Here is a 20,759-nt window from a genome sequence, read left to right as displayed (position 1 = left end):
ACAGAATGGAAAAAGGCCATTAGGACTGTCCAGCCCATGCTGGCTCTCTGCAAGAGCACCTCAGCTTGTCCCACTCCCCCGCAGCCCTGCAAATTTGAGCGTTTGAGGGTTAAAGTCACTTATGGGTTAACTGCATATGATAGTCTCAAGATAAGTAGGTTGCTTTATCAGATATCTAAACATGAATATTTTACCTCATCTCCATTATGGTCTGTTTCTGCTTTTGCGTTAATCTTAAGACCACACAAAGGAAGAGAGCAAGGAGGCTTTTTACGAACTGGTCCCTTGAGTTGTTTCTAAGGAAAGAAAAGAACAACCTTGCATTTAAGCAGCACCTTTCAATTTTTTCAGAATATCCCTAAGTCCTTCAGTGAGTAATTCAGGGATGTGGTAGCTTAATGATTGTGGTACTGGACTATAATGTATGCACCTGAGAGTATACTCACAGGTTTGTAGAGCTACTGCAGGCAGTCGAGGGGGTCGTTCAGCCTAACTGCCTGCCTCTCTTCCGCGCCTACATCCGAGCCAGGGTGCCCATGGAGATGGAGCACGCGGTGTCCACTGGTATGCTCGCGGCCTTCCGCGAGAGGTGGGCGCCGGAGGGACTGGAGTGCATCATCACCCCCGGCAACCAAATTTGATTTTATATGTTTTAAAGTTTAATTTGTTTTTATTGCCGGTTTTGGTGTCCCCTCCAGTCAGGGGGCACTTATATAAGTTGCCTCTCGGTGCCCTAAAAAAACCCCCAAAACCCCACAAAACCCCCCCCAAAAAAAACTCCAAAAAAAGGGCACCTGAAAAGTGTTTGGACTGTGTCGTCCCCCCCCCCCCCCCCACTTTAATAAGGGGGCACTTGATTTAACATTTATTTTTGTTTTGCAACAAAAGAGTTGTAGAGCTATTGCAGGCAGAGGGCAGTCGAGGGGGTCGTTCAGCCCGACTACCTGCCTGCCTCTCTTCCGCGTCTATGTTCGCACCAGGGTATCCCTGGAGATGGAGCACGCGGTGTCCACCGGTATGCTCGCGGCCTTCCGCAAGAGGTGGGCACCGAAGGGACTGGTGTGCATCATCACGCCCGACAACCAAATTTTAATTTGAAATAAGTTTCCGTTAACATTTTATTTGGAAATTTGTGGGTTCTAATGCCCTTGTAGTTCTTAATAGCAATGTGTTGCTATGAATTCTTAAGCAAAGAACCCATGATGCAAATACATTACAACTAGCAGCCCAGCCTTTGAGAGGTCAAATTCTGCTGTTGCAAGTCATGAATTGAATAGAAGCATTTGGTAATTTGTGGGCTCCCTTACCACCAGAAAATGACCATTAAAAATTTGCCAGATTTTTGTAAAAACCCAACTGGTTCACTAAGTAAAGGGTCTGGCCTATATGTGACTCCAGCCACATTACATGGTTGATTAATTCTTAATGCTCTGTGGGCAACAAGGGGTGGGAAACATTGCCTCGCTAGTGTTGCCCACATCCCAAAAACCATTTTTTTTTCAATGGGATATACAGGTCAGATGCTGAGTAGTGAATGTTGCAGCTGCCTGAGCTACAAGTGTCAGGTCTGGATGGGATTCAGAAGTGACTCTATAATTATTTAATTTTTAAAAGATGTGGATTTCTTGAGAAGCAAGTATAAAGTTGAATAGTCTGTGACCTCTAAATAATGCCAGGAGAAGAATGCTTAGTGTGTGTGTGTGAGAAATTAGGGAAGTGTTGACCCATTTACTTGGAAATGGAACAAGGAATTTCATCCGATTAAACATTTGTATCTTAAGTTTTGTACAACGTAATTTCAAGGCCTATGTTTTTTAATGATAGAACCATTATTAATATTGCCTGTTGTTGTACATAGTTCCAATTAAGTAAAACCACCTCTACATCTCGATTTACTTACCCTCTGATAGTTTTATTGTTTTCATATGTAATCAGTTTAATGATTTGAATACTTACCGCATCCTTTTCCAAGGTGTTGCTTGTTTTGTGACTGAATTTTGAAGCTAGTGCAGCAACTGACATTGGCTTTTCTTCCATGGTTTGGATTGTGTCTCCCGAGCTCTCCTAAAATGGAAAAGAGCAACAATACAAATGAGGAAATTCACTTATTGATAACAATTTCTGGTCAGATTAGGAGGCTGTACAATATTGGAAATATTCAATTGTGTTGAGTCATTACAGTGACAGTTTGAACTACTCTTTAAAAGATACAAAGGTGGAAATGATGATTGTCACTACAGCAGACAAATGTTTAATGAATCTAACACTGAGTTTCTGTCCACTTTGTGCTTGACGTGAATTTCCTGAGACTCCCCAGCATGGATAGAAGTATTTTAATTCTTGGTAACTAATGTAGGGGTTAAGCCATAATGCTGCCCCTGGAATTGCATGGGAATCCTCCTGCCCCAAGAATGTGCAAGGCAACTGGGTGGGAGGGATTACGGACTGTCCCTTCAGCACACACGATCTGTAAAAGGGCAGCCAGCACCCTCCTGGGAAGCTTTTGAGTGTGCAGTCCAGAAGGGTTGTTAGTCTTTAGACTGCTGTTTTTCACCCAGTGCTCACACAAGCCATTTAACAAAGTTGAACCAGGAAATCCAGTTGCATTCAGCTAGGTGGTAGCAACAAGTGCACGGATTATGCTGGGGAAATTGGGGGAGGGAAGGAAAATGAAAATGACATTTTACCTTGATTTCTATGACACCAGCCACAAATGCCAAAACTTTAATGAGACCAAGAGAATAGGACCCCAAAACTGCTTGGAGAGATCATCCCAGCAGTCACACCGACATCATGCCACCAGTGCTAACCCTGCCAGGTTACATTGCATCAGGGGGGTGGCACTTAATTAGCATGAGATCGGCAGGCACACCTTAGGTGCCCAACAGCCCACACAGGCAGGATACTACATTCCTGAGATGGGGGGTTGCCCAGTTCTCTCTCACAGAATGACGATTTTGCCATCCTTTTCACCCCCTTTGTCTGGGGATGATAATGTCAATAATTGAAAACAGACATGCATTTTCTTTGGGGCTCTAGGCTAGTGCCCTGGCATAGACCATTGTCCTCCCTCTGGTGGGATCCACTTCATAGATAGATACTTACAGCACAGAAGGAGGCCATTCGGCCCATCGTGCCTGTGCCAGCTCTTTGAAACAACTCCCATGTTCTTTCCCCTTCAGGTATGCTTCATTCGACTGGGCTTCCTGGCCCCCAATCTGACGCCAGGTCGCCGAGGCAGAGTAAGTTAGCAAGTACCTATCCCATTTATTAGTAACCTTGTTTGGGACCGATGGAGCCCCGGACACAAACAAAGCCACTGGAAAACCTTGATGCAAGCTCAGAACCCAGCACTTTGGGTCCCGGCAAAGTTTGTGGCCATTCCACTGGGGTTAAGGCAGGTATCTGCCCAAACAGCCAAGCAATGGACCCCAAACACAGTGTTGCATGAATTCTGTATTGTACATTTTTTCCCATGGCTTTGTCCAGATAAAATGGAGGACCAAGTGAATTTCCCTCAGAGTGTAGTTGTGATGCCTGAGGTATAGACATGGAGCTATGCAGCTTCTGGAGTTTATGAAGGTCCATCCCGTCATAGAAGTGTTAAGCTGCAGGGGTGACTGAGTATCAAAAAAGAGATGCCTAATTAAGGAGTGCTGGACATGCATTGCAAATTTATCACGAGAAGGCTGCTCCCCAGCACCAAAAGATTAAGATAGCAGGTTAGATTAGAGAAACCGGGGGCTCTTTGGTCATAAAACAAGGTGATTCAGGCAAAACCTTATCGAAGTATACACAAACAAATGAAAACCATAGGACAAGGGGCATAGATTCAAACCGGTAAGGGGCAAATTTAGAACTGATCATAGAATCATAGAAATTTACGGCACAGAAGGGGGCTATTCGATCCATCAGGTCTGTGCCGGCCGAAAAAAAGCTATCTAGCCTAATCCCACTTTCCAGCTCTTGGTCTGTAGCCTTGTAGGTCACTGCACTTCAAGTGTATATCCAAGTACTTGTGATAAGGGTTTCTGCCTCTACCACCCTTTCAGGCAGAGTTCCACACCCCCACTGCCTTCTGGGTGAAAGGAATTCTCAACTTCCCTCTAATCCTTCTACCAATTACTTTGTCTATGCCCCTGGTTATTGACCTCTCTGCGAAGGTAAATAGGTCCTTCCTATCCATCCTATCTAGGCCACTCATGATTTTATACACCTCAATCAAGGCTCCACTTAGCCTCCTATGTTCTCGACAAAACAACCCCAGCCTATCCAATCTTTCCTCATAGCTACAATTCTCCAGTCCTGGCAACATCCTCGTAAGTCTCCTCTGTACCCTCTCCAGTACAATCACATATTTCCTGTAATGTGGTGATCAGAACTGTTGTGTATCTGTAAAGCATGCACTCCCATGTTCCGCCACCAGGGAGCTCATCCCCGAAGTCCCAAGGGATCCCAGGATCCCTTGGGAGCACTGTATATAAGCCGGCCCCTAAGGCCTGTTCCTCACTCTGGAGTGTCTTATTAAAGACTTAGGTCACTGTTACTTTAACCTCCCTGTGTGCAGCCTCATCTGTGTTAGGAACACAATAACTGGCGACGAGTATACAAATCCAACGCAAAGATGCAGCAAACTGTGGGCATCCTGAGAAGTTCTCGGAGGGTGAGGACTGGAAAGCCTATGTCAAACAGCTAGATCAGTACTTTGTAGCCAATGAGCTGGAGGGAAGAGGAAGCGCTGCAAAAAGGAGAGCGGTCTTCATCACGGTCTGCGGGGTAACGACCTACAGCCTCATGAAGAATCTTCTGGCTCCGGTGAAACCCACAGATAAGTTGTATGAGGAGCTGTGTACACTGGTTTGGGAGCATCTTAACCAGAGGGAGAGCATGCTGATGGCATGGTATTGGTTCTACACGTGCCAGCGATCTGAAGGTCAGGAAGTGGCGAGCTACGTTGCTGAGCTAAGGCGACTTGCAGGACAATGTGAGTTTGATGGCTACCTGGAGCAGATGTTCAGAGACTTTTTTGTACTGGGCATTGGCCAGGAGACCATCCTACGAAAACGTTTGACTGTAGAGACACCGATCCTCAGTAAGGCCATTGCGATAGCACAGGTGTTTATGTCCACCAGTGATAACACCAAACAAATCTCTCAGCACACAAGTGCTAGCAATGTTCGTAACTTAACTGGAACTGTGTTTGCGAGCAGAAATGTACAGGACAGAACCCACGACTCTGCAACTGCCAGCAGGCCTCAAGTGACCCAGATGACTCAGAGTCCCCAACAAAGGATGAATGCAAGGCAATTCACACCTTGGTGTTGTTGTGGAGGCTTCCATTCAGCCTATTCATGCCACTTCAAAGGGTATGTTTGCAAGAGCTGTGGAACAACAGAGCTGCAAGCTCTGCAAAACCTGCTAACCACCACGTGGCAGAGGAAGATCGGTCCATGGTGGATCAAAGCAATTTCGAGCCCGAGAGAGAGGAAGCAGATGCTCAAGTACACGGGGTGCACACATTTGAGACGAAATGGCCACCTATAATGCTAAACGTAAAATTGAATGGCTTACCCGTAGCCATGGAACTGGACACTGGCGCTAGCCAATCCATCATGAGTAAAAAGATGTTTGACAGACTGTGGTGCAACAAGGCACTCAGACCAGCCCTGAGCCCCATCCACACGAAACTGAGAACGTACACCAAAGAGCTCATCACTGCCCTGGGCAGCGCCATGGTCAAGGTCACCTACGAGGGCACGGTGCACGAACTGCCACTCTGGATTGTCCCGGACAATGGCCACACACTGCTAGGAAAGAGCTGGCTGGGCAAAATCCGCTGGAACTGGGATGACATCCGAGCGCTATCACATTTCGATGAGGCCTCATGTACCCAGGTTTTTAACAAATTTCCTTCCCTTTTTGAGCCAGGCATTGGAAACTTTTTCGGGGCGAAGGTGCGGATCCACTTGGTCCCAGAGGCACGACCTATTCACCACAAGACACGAGCGGTACCTCACATGATTAGGGAGAATGGAAATCGAGCTGGACAGGCTGCAACGCGAGGGCATCATCTCCCCAGTGGAATTCAGCGAGTGGGCCAGCCCGATTGTTCCAGTACTCAAAAGCGATGGCACAGTCAGGATTTGTGGCGATTATAAAGTAACTATTAATCGTTTCTCGCTACAGGACCAATACCGCTACCTAAGGCAGACGACCCGTTTGCGACGCTGGCAGGAGGCAAGACATTCACCAAGCTCGACCTGACTTCAGCCTGCATGATGCAGGAGCTGGAGGAGTCTTCAAAAGGGCCTCACCTGCATCAACACGCACAAGGGACTGTTCATCTACAACAGATGCCCGTTTCGATTTCGGTCAGCTGCAGCGATCTTCCAGAGAAACATGGAGAGCCTACTCAAGTCGGTACCACGCATGGTAGTTTTTCAGGACGACATATTGGTCACGGATCGGGACACCGTCGAGCAACTACAAAACCTGAAGGAGGTCCTCCAGCGACTGGATCGCGTAGAGCTGCGGCTGAAGAGGTCGAAATGCGTCTTCATGGCAACAAAAGTGGAGTTTTTGGGGAGAAAGATTGCGGCGGACGGCATTCGACCCACAGACGCCAAAACAGAGGCTATCAAGAACGTGCCCAGGAACATCATGGAGCTGCGGTCACTCCTGGGACTCCTCAACTATTTTGGTAACTTCCTACCGGGGTTAATCACCCTCTTAGAGTCCCTACATATGTTATTGCGTAAAGGTGAGAACTGGGTATGGGGAAAAAAACCAAGTAATTGCTTTTGAGAAAGCCAGAAATATTTTATGCTCCAACAAGCTGCTTGTATTGTATAACCCGTGTAAAAGACTTGCGCTCGCATGTGATGCATCATCGTGCGGAGTCGGGTGTGTATTACAACAAGCTAATGTTGCGGGGAAGTTGCAACCTGTCGCCTGTGCTTCCAAGAGCTTGTCTAAGGCAGAGAGGACCTACAGCATGATTGAGAAAGAGGCATTAGCGTGTGTGTTCGGGGTAAAGAAATGCATCAGTATTTGTTTGGTCTCAAATTTGAGCTGGAAACTGATCACAAGCCCCTCATATCCCGGTTCACTGAAAACAAGGGGATAAATACTAATGCCTCAGCCCGCATACAAAGGTGGGCACTCGCGCTATCAGCTTATAATTATACCATCCGCCACCATTGCCTACCACGGGGGTGGAAATGGCGCAGCCTGCAAACTTGTTGATGGTCACGGAAGCGTTTGAAAATTATAAATCACCTGTCACGGCCCGCCAGATTAGGACTTGGACCAGCCAAGATCCTCTGCTGTCCCTAGTAAAAAACTGTGTACTGCATGGGAGCTGGGCCAGCATCCCTGTTGAAATGCAAGAGCTAATCAAGCCGTTCCAGCGGCGAAAGGACGAGCTGTCCATTCAGGCAGACTGCCTGTTGTGGGGTAACCGCGCAGTGCTTTCCAAAAAGGGCAGGGAGATGTTCATCTCAGACCTCCACAGCACACACCCGGGTATAGTAATGATGAAAGCGATAGCCAGATCCCACGTGTGGTGGCCCGGTATCGACTCTGACTTAGAGTCCTGTGTACGGCAATGCAGCGTGTGTGCTCAGTTGAGCAATACACCCAGAGAGGCACCATTAAGTTTGTGGTCCTGGCCCTCCAGACCATGGTCGAGGATCCATGTCGACTATGCGGGCCCGTTTCTCGGTAAAATGTTCCTGGTGGTGGTGGATGGTTTTTCAAAATGGATTGAATGTGAAATAATGTTGGGAAGCACCGCCACTGCCACCATTGAAAGCCTGAGGGCCATGTTTGCCACTAACAACCTGCCTGACATACTGGTCAGTGACAACGGGTCATGTTTCACCAGTGCCGTATTTTAAGAATTCATGACCCGCAATGGGATGAAACATGTCACTTCGACCCCGTTTAAATCAGCCTCCAATGGGCAGGCAGAGCGGGCAGTACAAAGAATCAAACAGAGCCTTAAACGAGTCACAGAAAGCTCACTCCAAACCTGCCTGTCCCGAGTACTGCTCAGCTACTGCATGAGACCCCAGTCGCTCACAGGGGTGCCCCCGGCTGAGCTACTCATGAAAAGAACACTTAAAACCAGACTCTCACTGGTTCACCCCCACCTGCATGATTAGGTTGGGAGCAGGCGGCAGCAACAAAATGTAAACAATGTTTGCGCCACTGTGTCACGGGAAATTGATCTGAATGACCCTGTGTATGTGCTAAATTATGGACATGGTCCCAAGTGGATCGAAGGCACGGTGATAGCTAAAGAAGGGAGCAGGGTGTTTGTAGTAAAACTAGACAATGGACAAATTTGTAGAAAGCACCTGGACCAAACGAGGCTGCGGTTCACAGACTGCCCTGAACAACCCACAGCAGACACCACCTTTTTCGAGCCCACAACACACACCCAAAGGATCAACGACCCCACCACAGACCAGGAAATTGAACCCATCACGCCCAACAGCCCAGCAAGGCCAGGCTCTCCCAGCAGCCCTGCAGGGCCAACAACACGCCAGCACAGCCAACAGACCAGAACAGACATTTGTACCGAGGCGGTCCACCAGGGAAAGAAAGGCTCCTGACCGCCTCACCTTGTAAATAGTTTTCACTTTGACTTTGGTGGCCGGGGGGGAGGGGCGGAAAAGAGTGATGTGTATCTGTAAAGCATGCACTCCCAGATTCCACCACCAGGGAGCACATCCCCTGAAGTCCCAAGGGATCCCAGCATCCCTTGGAAGCACTGTATATAAACCGGCCCCTAAGGCCTGTTCCTCACTCTGGAGTGTCTTAATAAAGACTGAGGTCACTGTTACTTTAACCTCCCTGTGTGCAGTCTCATCTGTGTTCAGAACACAATAAGAACTGTACGGAATACTCTAGCTGTGGCCTAACTAGTGTTTTATACAGTTCAAGCACAACCTCCCTCTTATACACTATGCCTTGGCTAATAAAGGAAAGTATCCCGTATGCCTTCTTAACCACCTTATCTACGTGTCCTGCTACCTTCAGGGATCTGTGGACATGTACTCGAAGGTCCCTCTGTTCCTCTACACTTCTCAGTATCCTACCATTTAATGTATATTCCTTTGCCTGGTTAGCCCTCCCCAACTGTATTAACTCACACTTCTCCAGATTGAATTACATTTGCCATTGTTCTGTCCATCTGACCAGTTCATTGATACCTTCCTGCAGTCTGCAGCTTTTCTCCTCCCTATCAACCACACGGTCAATTTTTGTATCTTCTGTAAACTTCTTAATCATACCCCCTACATTGAAGTCTAAATCATTATATATACCACAAAAAGCAAGGGAGCTAGTACTGAGTCCTGCAGAACCCCCTGGAAATAGCCTCCCACGTAACAAAAATATTAAATCGACCATTACAGTTTGCTTCCTGCCACTGAGCCAATTTTGGATCCAACTTGCCACTTTCCCTTAGATCCCATGGGCTTTTATTTTTCTGATGTTAGGAGTATGTTCTTCATGGAGAGTGTAATCAACACTTGGAATAGACTTCAGGAATAGTGGTGGAGACAAAAACTTTACAATAGGGTTGACAATCTTTTCAGCGGCTCAAAAGGCTCCACTTCTCATATTAGGCGGAATATCGATTGATACCACTGTGTCAGCCAATGAGCTGAAGGCAGGGTGGGACTTACAGCCAAACAATGTATTTTACAACAAACAAAGGCTATTTAAGTCGAGTTCAAGAGAGCCTGCAACAAACAGAACTGCAGCAATTTCTCCTACAAAATGCAGCGTGTGAAGGATAGTTACATAATAAAATGGTGTATGTAAAATCAATCCTAGTCATTTACAACAGTGTGACTCCAGGTGTGACTGACGGGAGAAATAACCCAATCATCTCCATTCTGGCCAGGAATAGTGGGGTCACTATATGCAGCTCACATTGATACTGAATGCATGCCAGAGGACAGCTAAACAAAGCATTCAAATAACTTCAGCCACAGAAGAACCACTTGCCGATGATAAGAAGCTGCCAGTCATTCCCGTCTCACATTCACTCAAGAACCTATTGGATGGTGTTTGGGGAGGGAACTATTTTTCTGGGTGGATGAGCCAAAATTAACTGAATGGCCTGCCAAATCTGTATTGATCACACTGCTATTCTTTGGGTAGCTGACACTTTTTTGTAAATTAGGATGGGGTCCTTAGTTTGTGTCAATATTTGCAGAGGGTTCACCACATGGAGAGTTTGGTGTTGTATCTCGGCATAAGTGCCAAGATGTGCCCACTTTCCAGCACCACCCCAGACCCCAATAGTTTGTGGGATAGGGGAAGCCCCTTGTTTCCCTACCATTGACAGGCACATATCGGAGGTCTCGCTTTGCAGCGAGGTCAAAAAGACCAGCCCGAGATACAAGGTTTAGATGCCCTAGCAGGTTTTAAAAGTTTAAAAAAACATCTGTGCCCAACCTTAGAAAGGCTGCAAGTTCTTTGACCTGAAATATGAATCCAGCCTCCTCTCTCCATAGACCTGTTAAGTGTTTTCAGCATTTCCCACTTTGCTACAGATATTTCTATAGTTCTCTTTCCAAGTGAAGTAAAGTAATTACTATAAGTTTCAAAGTTGTAAATGTATCACACGACATGATTTCTAGTAATTGCAGCAAATTCATAGGAGAAACATGGACACCAGCTGTGATACATGAATTTTACACAAGGGAACCAGACCACATAATTACATAGAAACTGCAGCACAGAAACAGGCCATTCAGCCCAACTGGTCTATGCCGGTATTTTTAATCCGCAAGAGCCAGCTCCCACTCTAATTCCCATTTCTCACTCTGCCCCTGTATCCCTTCTCCCGTATATAAGTTGTAAGTCAGTTATGCTGGTCAAGGTCACAAATGGTAAAGAAATCACACACCATAGCTGGCAGCCTGCATTCGTTTTAGGCATTCGTTCCTTTTTTAATGATTTTGTGGATCAAAACTCACATCTGTGGTGCATTACTTTTATGAAAAAATGTAATGAATGCCGTGATATAAATCAATTTTCAGAGCTTATTATAATTTAACGGCAAATACAGACAAAAAAAAATTATGGATCTTAGTGGAAGAGATATGACCTTAATGTTAAGGTAGGATCGAGATGAGAATGATCTGTGTAGATTTTAAATGGAAATCTAAATGCTAGGGCTGAATAGTATTCTCTTGTTTTGCACAGAATTATTAAATTAGTGACTGCATACAGAAAAATCAAAGTCTTGATTCTCATTATTAGTAATCCATTATTTCTTCGAAAAAAATCCCACAGCTGTTTCTTTCCAATTGCAGATTTAACTATTCATGAATTGGCTAGAATAGACTGGCGAATGATACTTAAAGGGTTGATGGTGGATAGGCAATGGCAAACATTTAAAGAGCACATGGATGAACTTCAACAATTGTACATCCCTGTCTGGAGTAAAAATAAAATGGGGAAGGTGGCTCAACCCTGGCTAACAAGGGAAATTAGGGATAGTGTTAAATCCAAGGAAGAGGCATATAAATTGGCCAGAAAAAGCAGCAAACCAGAGGACTGGGAGAAATTTAGAATTCAGCAGAGGAGGACAAAGGGTTTAATTAGGAGGGGGAAAATAGAGCATGAGAGGAAGCTTGCTGGGAACATAAAAAACTGACTGCAAAAGCCTCATAGGAATGTGAAGAGAAAAAGATTAGTGAAGACAAACGTAGGTCCCTTGCAGTCAGAATCAAGTGAATTTATAATGGGGAACAAAGAAATGGCAAACCAATTGAACAAATACTTTGGTTCTGTCTTCATGAAGGAAGACATAAATTACCTTCCGGAAATACTAGGGGATCGAGGGGCTAGCGAGAAGGAGAAACTGAAGGAAATCCTTATTAGTCAGGAAATTGTGTTAGGGAAATTGTTCGGATTGAAGGCCAATAAATCCCCAGGGCCTGATAGTCTGCATCCCAGAGTACTTAAGGAAGTGGCCCTAGAAATAGTGGATGCATTGGTGATCATTTTCCAACAGTCTATCGACTCTGGATCAATTCCTATGGACTGGAGGATAGCTAATGTAACCCCACTTTTTGAAAAAGGAAGGAGAGAGAAAATGAGGAATTATAGACCGGTTAGCCAGACATCAGTAGTGGGGAAAATGTTGGAATCAATTATTAAAGATGAAATAGCAGCGCATTTGGAAAGCAGTGACAGAATCAGTCCAAGTCAGCATGGATTTATGAAAGGGAAATCATGCTTGACAAATCTTCTAGAATTTTTTGAGGACGTAACTAGTAGAGTGGACAAGGGAGAACCAGTGGATGTAGTGTATTTGGACTTTCAAAAGGCTTTTGATAAGATCCCACACAAGAGATTAGTGTGCAAAATTAAAGCATATGGTATTGGGGGTAATGTATTGACGTAGATAGAGAATTGGTTGGCAGACAGGAAGCAGAGAGTCGGGATAAACGAGTTCTTTTCAGAATGGCAGGCAGTGACGAGTGGGGTGCCGCAGGGCTCAATACTGGGACCACAGCTATTTACAATAACGGGGAGAGAAAGAGAGAGAGAGCGAGAGAAAGAAAGAAAGAGAGCAGGGGGAGCGAGAGCAGAGCGAGCGCGGGAGCGAGAGAGAGAGCGCGCGGGAGCGAGAGAGAGAGCGAGCGTGGGAGTGAGCACGCAGGAGCGAGAGCGCGTGCGCGGGAGCGAGAGTATGGGAGGGGCGGGGGGAGCGAGAGTATGGGAGGGGCGGGGGGAGCGAGAGAGCGTGAGAGAGATTGAGAGAGAGACAGACCGACAGAGAGTGAGAGAGAACTCGGAGAGGAGGTGAGGAACTCGTTGGGTAGGTGGGGTAAGGAACACGGAGAGCACAGTGGGGATGGGGGAAGAACGTGATCCAGGTTTAAAGGGAAGGGGGGGGGAATGTTTTGACAGTGAGAATGTAATTCAAATGGTAAGACGGATCACGTTCTTCCTACCCCATCCTCTTTACACCCACACCATGTTCTCCCCTCCAGCCCCTACACTTGGTTGATTTCCTGGAATGCTCAGTGCGTGTGGCAAGTGACATCATTGGAATGGACAAAATCCGGAAGTCACGACACTCACTTATTCGTTTCATATCCAATAAACCTGTCAACAATCCGTGACCCACACACAATGTCCCATCTGTGAGGGTTGGGGGGGCTGCAAGGTGAGGAACTTGTTGGGAGGAGGTCATGAATCCAATGAGGGAGGAACTTGGGCAGGGGGAGAAGTTCAGGAAACTGGGTGGAGTGGGGGGGGGGGTGGGGGAGGGTGGAGGGAGTGGTGAAGGTCAGGAACTTGGACAGGGGGAGGTTAGGAACTTGGGTGTGGGGGCGGGCGGTGGTGGGGGGGGGGGGAAGAGTCAGAAATTTGGGCAGAGAGCGGTCAGAAACTTGGGCTGGGGGGGTGGGGTGGAGAGGCACTTGGACGGTGGGGGATAGGGGCAGAACTTGTTTGGGGGGGGCGGGATAGGAGAAGGTCTCAACCTGTGAGAGTGAGCTCTGTCTGTTCCAAGTGAGCTCTGCTCTGTCTCGAGTCGGCAGTCAGAATGGCTCGAATTACACTTTGCAAAGTCACTGATTACGGAGACAGGGCGGTTCTAATTACATATTCCAGAGAAACTGCTGGGTGTGTCTTATCCTCCGAGGGAACCAATCAGCAATCGGGTCTTGTGATTAAGGGGTCCCAATCAGAGCTTTAGGTGTTACAAATAAACGCACTCTATATTAGAAGGTGTACTACTGAGCCTAGGATTAAGGCATGTTGATGGGGCATGACATTGAAATTACTGCTTGACCTGTGGACCAGCGAGTGCTCGATGCTAGTGTTGGGTCCCCACAATGGAGAAGTGTATTCTTTCCCATTAGTGATATCCTTCACCTTATTCAAAACAAAACATTGACCAAAAACAATTATGAGACGTTCACAGTATAATGGGCATCATCACCCAGAATCCTCAGCAGTGTAACACTGTTCAATTGACATTTCGCCATAGTTTTATAGCACAAGGGATCGTTCAAAGTTAAACTGTAACTGGATGAGTAGAGAAAACGGTAGTTGTTGGTTTTCAGTTCAGTCAATTTGCTTGCAATTTATTGTCTTTAGCAGCCAACACCCAACTAGTTATACCCCCATTTGATGCATCCTGTCCACACCTTTGTCTTGGAGTATATTTTTCTTTCCACGTGTGGGGTATATATAGAATAATTGTGGTTTAAATATATTCAGCTGTCAGTGCACTGCTGGGAGCTTTAGGTTCACACGACCTGCTGATAAAGGTGCTCAAGCAGTAAGTGCTTACATGGCTGGATCATCTTTGCAATTCATGGGCAGTAGCACCAGTGATATTTTTAAATGACCCCTATTAGACTCAGCCATCTGCATTGCCTCTCACAATAATCTTTGAAGTTCAAACGGAAAACAATGACAGGAAGCCCAGCCTCTATGATGAGAGATTTCCAGAAAAGCCAACATCAGCACTAAGGCAAGACTGTTTAACCCTTTCAGAACTTAGTTGGATTGCTGTGCTGTATTTTCTGAATGCGCTATGAATACAAAAGAATGGCATTTCTTTAATCCTCGAAGGGTTCAACTGTTAACATTACAAGTGGTTTGTTGGGTGAAGGCAGGTTCGGTACAATAAAATGAAAATACAAGGGTTGAGATTGGATATAGGCAACGATATAAAACAGGCGGTATTTCATCAGTTGCCCGATATACGCCTGGCCTGATATTCAGCTCTATTGACTTCAATAGAATTGAATATCAGGCGTGTCAGACAAGACGTTAGGCAAGGGCTAGCCTTTGAGGGATGGTGGTGTCAGGCGAGTGTCAGATAGAGAACCGATGTAATAGCGCTCTGCTGGTTTCAAACTGTTAACAAGAGGACCATGTGCTTCATGCAAGTAATTGCTATTCAGAGACTTAGCAACATAATGGCCCTGAATTTGCGTTTGGAGGCTTCCTGCGGGGAAATGCCTCCAATCCGCAAATTAAATGCTTTTACCAGGCGTAAGAATTTCACGGGCATTTGCTGGGCAGAAGTTGGACAAATAGCCCAAATCTCCGCCCATGGATGCCCTTTTCCCAGTGATGCATTGGATCTGTCAAGTTCTTGACAGATCGCAAGTTCCGTGTTTTCGTGCATGCGCTTTGCGTGAGAAAATTCGGAACTTGTGCGGCCCCTAGTGGGGCTTCCAAACCTAGTTCGTGCCTGTAGGGGCCACAAATTATGGTCCATTATTTAGAGTTACTGACTGTTTTTACCACAGCGCAATGCGAAGGGTTACTTGTGCGGCTATTAACTTTTATAGGATGAACAATGTGTTACTGCCCACGGTGCCGGAGGAAGAAAAGACAGCAACCAGTATGTTACCTTGCCTGGTCATTGATCTGCAGTCCTTACAGTTACCTGACAGTCAGCTCCTGTGCCAAACACTTTCCCACTTACCTGCTGCTCCCCTAGCCTAATAATTTAATCTTCAGCCGTTCTTTGCTTTTTGAAAACGGCACTCCTGATTTCCAAACCCCACCAGTGCTTTCTTGTTACATGGCAGTTTTGATACTGAAATGCCAAAGGATATGCAAATGAGTTAGCCCCACAATTTATTGCAGGGTCAGCACTGGAGCTGATAGGTGGGTAGAAGTCCCACTGTCAGGTCATAACATGGGCCTGCACAAACCAATTACTAGGCCAATATATCTCGGCCCTGGCTCAAGTTACAGTAAGAGTGCATTGAAAGGGCTGCAGATTTTCAGCCCTCGATATAACAAGTCTGCCTGCAAATGCATCAAATAAATTTTGGAGAGGAGGATAAAGCCCCTGACTCCTACCCCTCCCCCTCCCCCCCAGCCCCCGGACAGTTTACATCACATTTTGTTTGGAGAAGATCATGCAGGTACACCCAAGTCTACTGCAACTTCAAATGGCATATGCTTTCTATCTCCAAACAAAACAGCACATCTAGTTATCCCTGTTTTTTGGGCACAAGTATTATTTGTTCTAGTTTAAACAGTAGTTATATCTGTGTCCAAGGAAATATTTGGGTCATGTATTAAATATGAATTCTGAGTTTACTTAAGACCCTCCACATACAAAAATAGTGTATGTGCAAAACAATAAGAGTATAAACTTTACTCCTATTTATTTACCGATTTCTGTTTTGATTGTGTCATATAAAAGCAGAAAAGTATTTCAAGTTATGCACTTCCTAAAAGCACTAAAGACGTACAGTATTTCAGATAATCTTTTTGAGCCTCTTCCTTTGCGAGTCAGGAAGATTCTCACTCTGCTAAAAGCTAGTTTGACATTTTAAGAGTATCAGTGTTTCCTGCCTGGGAGTAACTATATAATTAGATTCCATCTATCCTTGTGGTTAAATATAGTGCTAGAACAACTGGGATAGGAGCCCATAAAAGCTATCCACCTGTTTTCTTCAAGTTCAGTCCATATTAGCTCAATCAGATACAAACACTTCTGAAACCACTAATGACCTCTATCCCATATCCGTGAAACTATAGAGGGAATTCTGTTCCATGATCCCACCCAAAATCTTGTGGGATCATAGCAGAGAATGTCAATAAAACGTCAGGCAGTGTGGCCTACCACCACCTCACCATTTCAACAGGGATTGTGCAATGAGCCCCAACCCAGGGCTGGGATAGACATGAAGGGTTGGACATGACCCCATAAAAGTCTGGCCCTAAAAAGAAGAACCACTCCCCCAAGTATAACTCCATTAGATTGACAGGGCACAATGGGGTGGGGGTGGAATTCTCCTCTGAGGAGGAGTTCCGTGGGTCAAGACTTTTGTCCATATCTATCCCAAATCCTTCCTATTTTCCTGGGCGGAGGTTAGTTGCACATGCATGCCATAGAGACCCAGACCATCAGTGTGAGTGAGAAAACTCTGGCGGGTCTGTACTGGGGAATGCTGCGGCAACATAAGATGTGGCAAGGGACCATAAATGAGCAGAAGCATCTCGAAGGTTGAGCGGGAGGTTTGCATTGAATGCCTCAGCCAAAACCAAGGCAATCAGCAGTAAGTCTCTGGGGCCAACTGGAAGGAGAGAAAGCCACACCCATGGAAAACTCTTGGCCTTTACTGCACAAAGAAGGAAATTCTGACAGGGTTCTGGACTCCACCTCCACAACTATTTGCATGCAGTGGGCAGGGATGGCATGGCCAGCGGCTGTTTTGATAGGGATGAGAAGAGGGAAATCTCGATTGGGCAGTGATAGGCCTCACCAGCCATATGCTCAGACATCCTCGGTCACAGTCCCACCCAATTTTGGAGAATTGCTCCCATTGATTTCATTTTCCTGTATCCCACCATTCCCATCCCACCACAAGGGTGGGCCAATTTATTCTGATAAGATGTTTTGGTATCAACACTGCTTCACAGAATCTGATCACACTGTTTCAGCTATTCTATTTGGCAACATTACTAAGAAAATACTCCTATCTCATTTCAATGGATTTCTGTTGAATGTTTATATGACTAGAATTCCAGAGGTGTGACAGTGAACAAATAATCTTTTTCAGCAACTCATACATTAAAATTAATTCCTCCAAAATAAATCTCAGTTTCCTTTTTTAAAAAAAAAGACAATTTGGACATCAGATGTAATTGAAATATTTTACAGTTGGAAGATTTTATATTATGTTCAGCAAAAAATAACATGTGCTGTCAGCAGTCGAGAGGAAATGAATACTGCATAGTTCATCAGGCAGAGTGACTTAAAATAAACAAATTCCTTGGGCCGTGCCTGGGTGAAGCATTAAATTAGTATTCCCCGCCTTCTTTGTGGTACACCGCAGAAGAGAGACACTCTCAGCACATGGAGGTATGGGTTTGCATTTTGAAACATTTTTGCCAGAAATGTAGTAAACAGTGAGGAGGATAGTAACAGACTTCAGGAGGCCATAGATAGATACTTACCAGATGAAATTTAATGTAGAGTAGTGACAAGTGATACATTTGGGTAGGAAGAATGAGGAGAGGCAATATGAACTAAATGGTACAATTTTAAAAGGGGTGCAGGAAGAGAGACATCTGGGGGTGTACATACACATATCTTTGAGGGTGGCAGGACAAGTTGAGAAGGCTGTTAAAAAAGCATATGGGATCCTTAACTTTCTTAATGGAGGCATAGAGTTCAAAAGCAAAAGGAAGTTCTGCTAAAACTTTATAAATCACTGGTTAAACCGGAGTATTATGTCCAATTCTGGGCATCACACTTTAGGAAGGATGTCAAGGCCTTAGAGAGGGTGCAGAGGAGGTTTACTAGAATGGTACCAGTGGGACTTCAGTTACGTGGGAAGATTACAGAAGCTGGGGTTGTCCTCCTTAGAGCAGAGAAGGTTAAGGGGTGATTTAATAGAGGTGTTCAAAATCATGACGGGTTTTGATAGAGTAAATAAGGAAAATCTATTTTCAGTGGCAGAAGGTTCAGTAACAAGAAGACACAGATTTAAGGTAACTGAGCAAGGGAGTATGACTCCCGAGTATGCTGTATCATTCTATGATTCTATAAAATTAAGATTCAGCCTTTAAGAGTCTTTATATTATTCATGGTCACTCAGATTTGCTCAGTGTGTTTGATTTTTGCAGAGAGCACATTGTGAAAAAGGATGGGCAAATTTGACGAAGTAACATTTTAACTTGCACTGAATGCAGCTTCACTATCATAGAATCATAGAATGATACAGAAAAAGGCGGCCATTCAGCCCATCATGCCTGTGCCACCTCTTTTTTGGTAGAACCAACCAATGAATCCCATTCCCCCTACTCTTTCCTCTGTAAATCTTTCCTCTACAAGTATTTATCCAATTCTCTTTTGAATGTTACTATTGAATCTGCTTCCACCACCCTTTCAGGTAGTTCATTCCAGATCACAACTCTGTGTAAACAAAAATGCTTTCTCATGTCGCTGCTGGTTCTTTTGCCAATCTTCTGGTTACTGATCAGTCTGCCACTGGAAACAGTTTCTCCTTAGTTACTCGCACCAAGTCCCATTCACCCATCAGCTCGGTGCTCGCTGACCTACATTGGCTCCCGGTTAAGCAACGCCTCGATTTAAAAATTCTCATAACTTCATTGCTTTTGTACTCTATTCCTCTATTAATAAAGCCCTGTGCTTTAACAGCCTTCTCAACTTGTTTTCAAATCCCTTCATGACCTCGCCACTCCCCATCTCTGTAATCTCTTCGAGTCCTACAACACTCCGAGAAATCTGTGCTCCTCCAATCCTGGCCTCTTGTACATCCCAAAATTTAATTGCTCCACTCCTGGCAGTCTTCAGCTGCCGAGGCACTAAGCGCTGGAATTTCCTCTTTAAACCTCTTCACCTCTCTTTCCTTCTTTAAACCTATCTCTGCCATAATATCCTCATATATGGCTCGGTTTCAAATTTTGTTTGCTAACACTCCTGTGATGACGCACCTTGGGACATTTTAATACATTAAAAGCAATATATATATTCCCAGAATTAGAATCATAGAATGGTTACAGCACAGAAGGAGGCCAGTGGAACCCGTGCCAGCTCTCTGCACAAGCACTTCAGCTAATCCCACTCCCCCGCCTTTTCCCCATTGCCCTGCAATTTTTTTTTCTTCGCTACATATCCAATTCCCTTTTAAAAGCCACGATTGAATCTGCCTCCACCACCCCTACAGGCAGTGCATTCCAGATCCTAACCACTCACTGCGTAAAAAGGTTTTCCTTCATGTCGCCTTTGGTTCTTCTGCCAATCACCTTAAATCTGTGTCCTCTGGTTCTCAACCCTCCTGCCCATGGGAACAGTTTATCTCTATCTACTCTGTCTCGACTCCTCATGATTTTGAACACCTCTATCAAATCTCCTCTCAACCTTCTCAGCTCTAAGGAGAACAACCCTAGCTTCTCCATGTAACTGAAATCCCTCATCCCTCATGTCTTTTCTGCACCCTCTCTAAGGCCTTCACATCCTTCCTAAAGTGCGGTGCCCAGAATTGGACATAATACTCCAGTTAAGGCCGAACCAGTGTTTTATAAAGATTCATCATAACTTCCTTGCTTTTGTATTCTATGCCTCTATTCATAAAGCACAGGATCCCGTATATTTTTTTTTTTTTAAAAACAGCTTTCTCAACCTGCCCTGCAATCTGTGCACATATAGCCCCAGGTCTCTCTGTGCCTGCACATATACCCTCAGGTCTCTCTGTGCCTGCACATATACCCTCAGGTCTCTCTGTGCCTGCACATATACCCTCAGGTCTCTCTGTGCCTGCACATATACCCTCAGGTCTCTCTGTGCCTGCACATATACCCTCAGGTCTCTCTGTGCCTGCACATATACCCTCAGGTCTCTCTGTGCCTGCACATATACCCTCAGGTCTCTCTGTGCCTGCACATATACCCTCAGGTCTCTCTGTGCCTGCACATATACCCTCAGGTCTCTCTGTGCCTGCACATATAGCCCCAGGTCTCTCTGTGCCTGCACATATAGCCCCAGGTCTCTCTGTGCCTGCACATATACCCTCAGGTCTCTCTTTTCATGCACCCCCTTTAGAATTGTACTCTATAGTTTATATTGCCTCTCCTCGTTCATCCTCCCAAAATGTATCATTTCACACTTTTCTACGTTAATTTTCATCTGCCAAGTGTCTGACCATTCTACCAGACTGTCTATGTCCTCCTGAAATCTGTTACTATCCTTCTCATTGTTTACTACATTTCCGATA

The 20,759-nt window shown here is 45.4% G+C and overlaps 1 protein-coding gene across 2 annotated transcripts in view; it reads right to left on the bottom strand.

Moving 5' to 3' along the window:
• LOC139276105 (capZ-interacting protein-like) overlaps positions 1–20,759 on the bottom strand; it is a 74,310-nt gene that overhangs the window by 16,814 nt on the left and 36,737 nt on the right. For both annotated transcript variants that reach the window (XM_070893594.1, XM_070893593.1), the window contains 2 exons: positions 1,957–2,064; positions 195–296 (listed from right to left, as the gene is read on the bottom strand). In XM_070893594.1, coding sequence (XP_070749695.1) covers positions 195–296; positions 1,957–2,037 — 183 coding nt within the window. In that variant the 5' untranslated portion in view covers positions 2,038–2,064. The remainder of the gene's footprint in view (positions 1–194; positions 297–1,956; positions 2,065–20,759) is intronic.

Source organism: Pristiophorus japonicus, chromosome 11, assembly GCF_044704955.1.
Source record: "Pristiophorus japonicus isolate sPriJap1 chromosome 11, sPriJap1.hap1, whole genome shotgun sequence".
NCBI lineage: Eukaryota > Metazoa > Chordata > Chondrichthyes > Pristiophoridae > Pristiophorus > Pristiophorus japonicus.
Note: the sequence above shows the minus strand (reverse complement) of the source record. Positions and strands in the feature narration are given on the sequence as shown.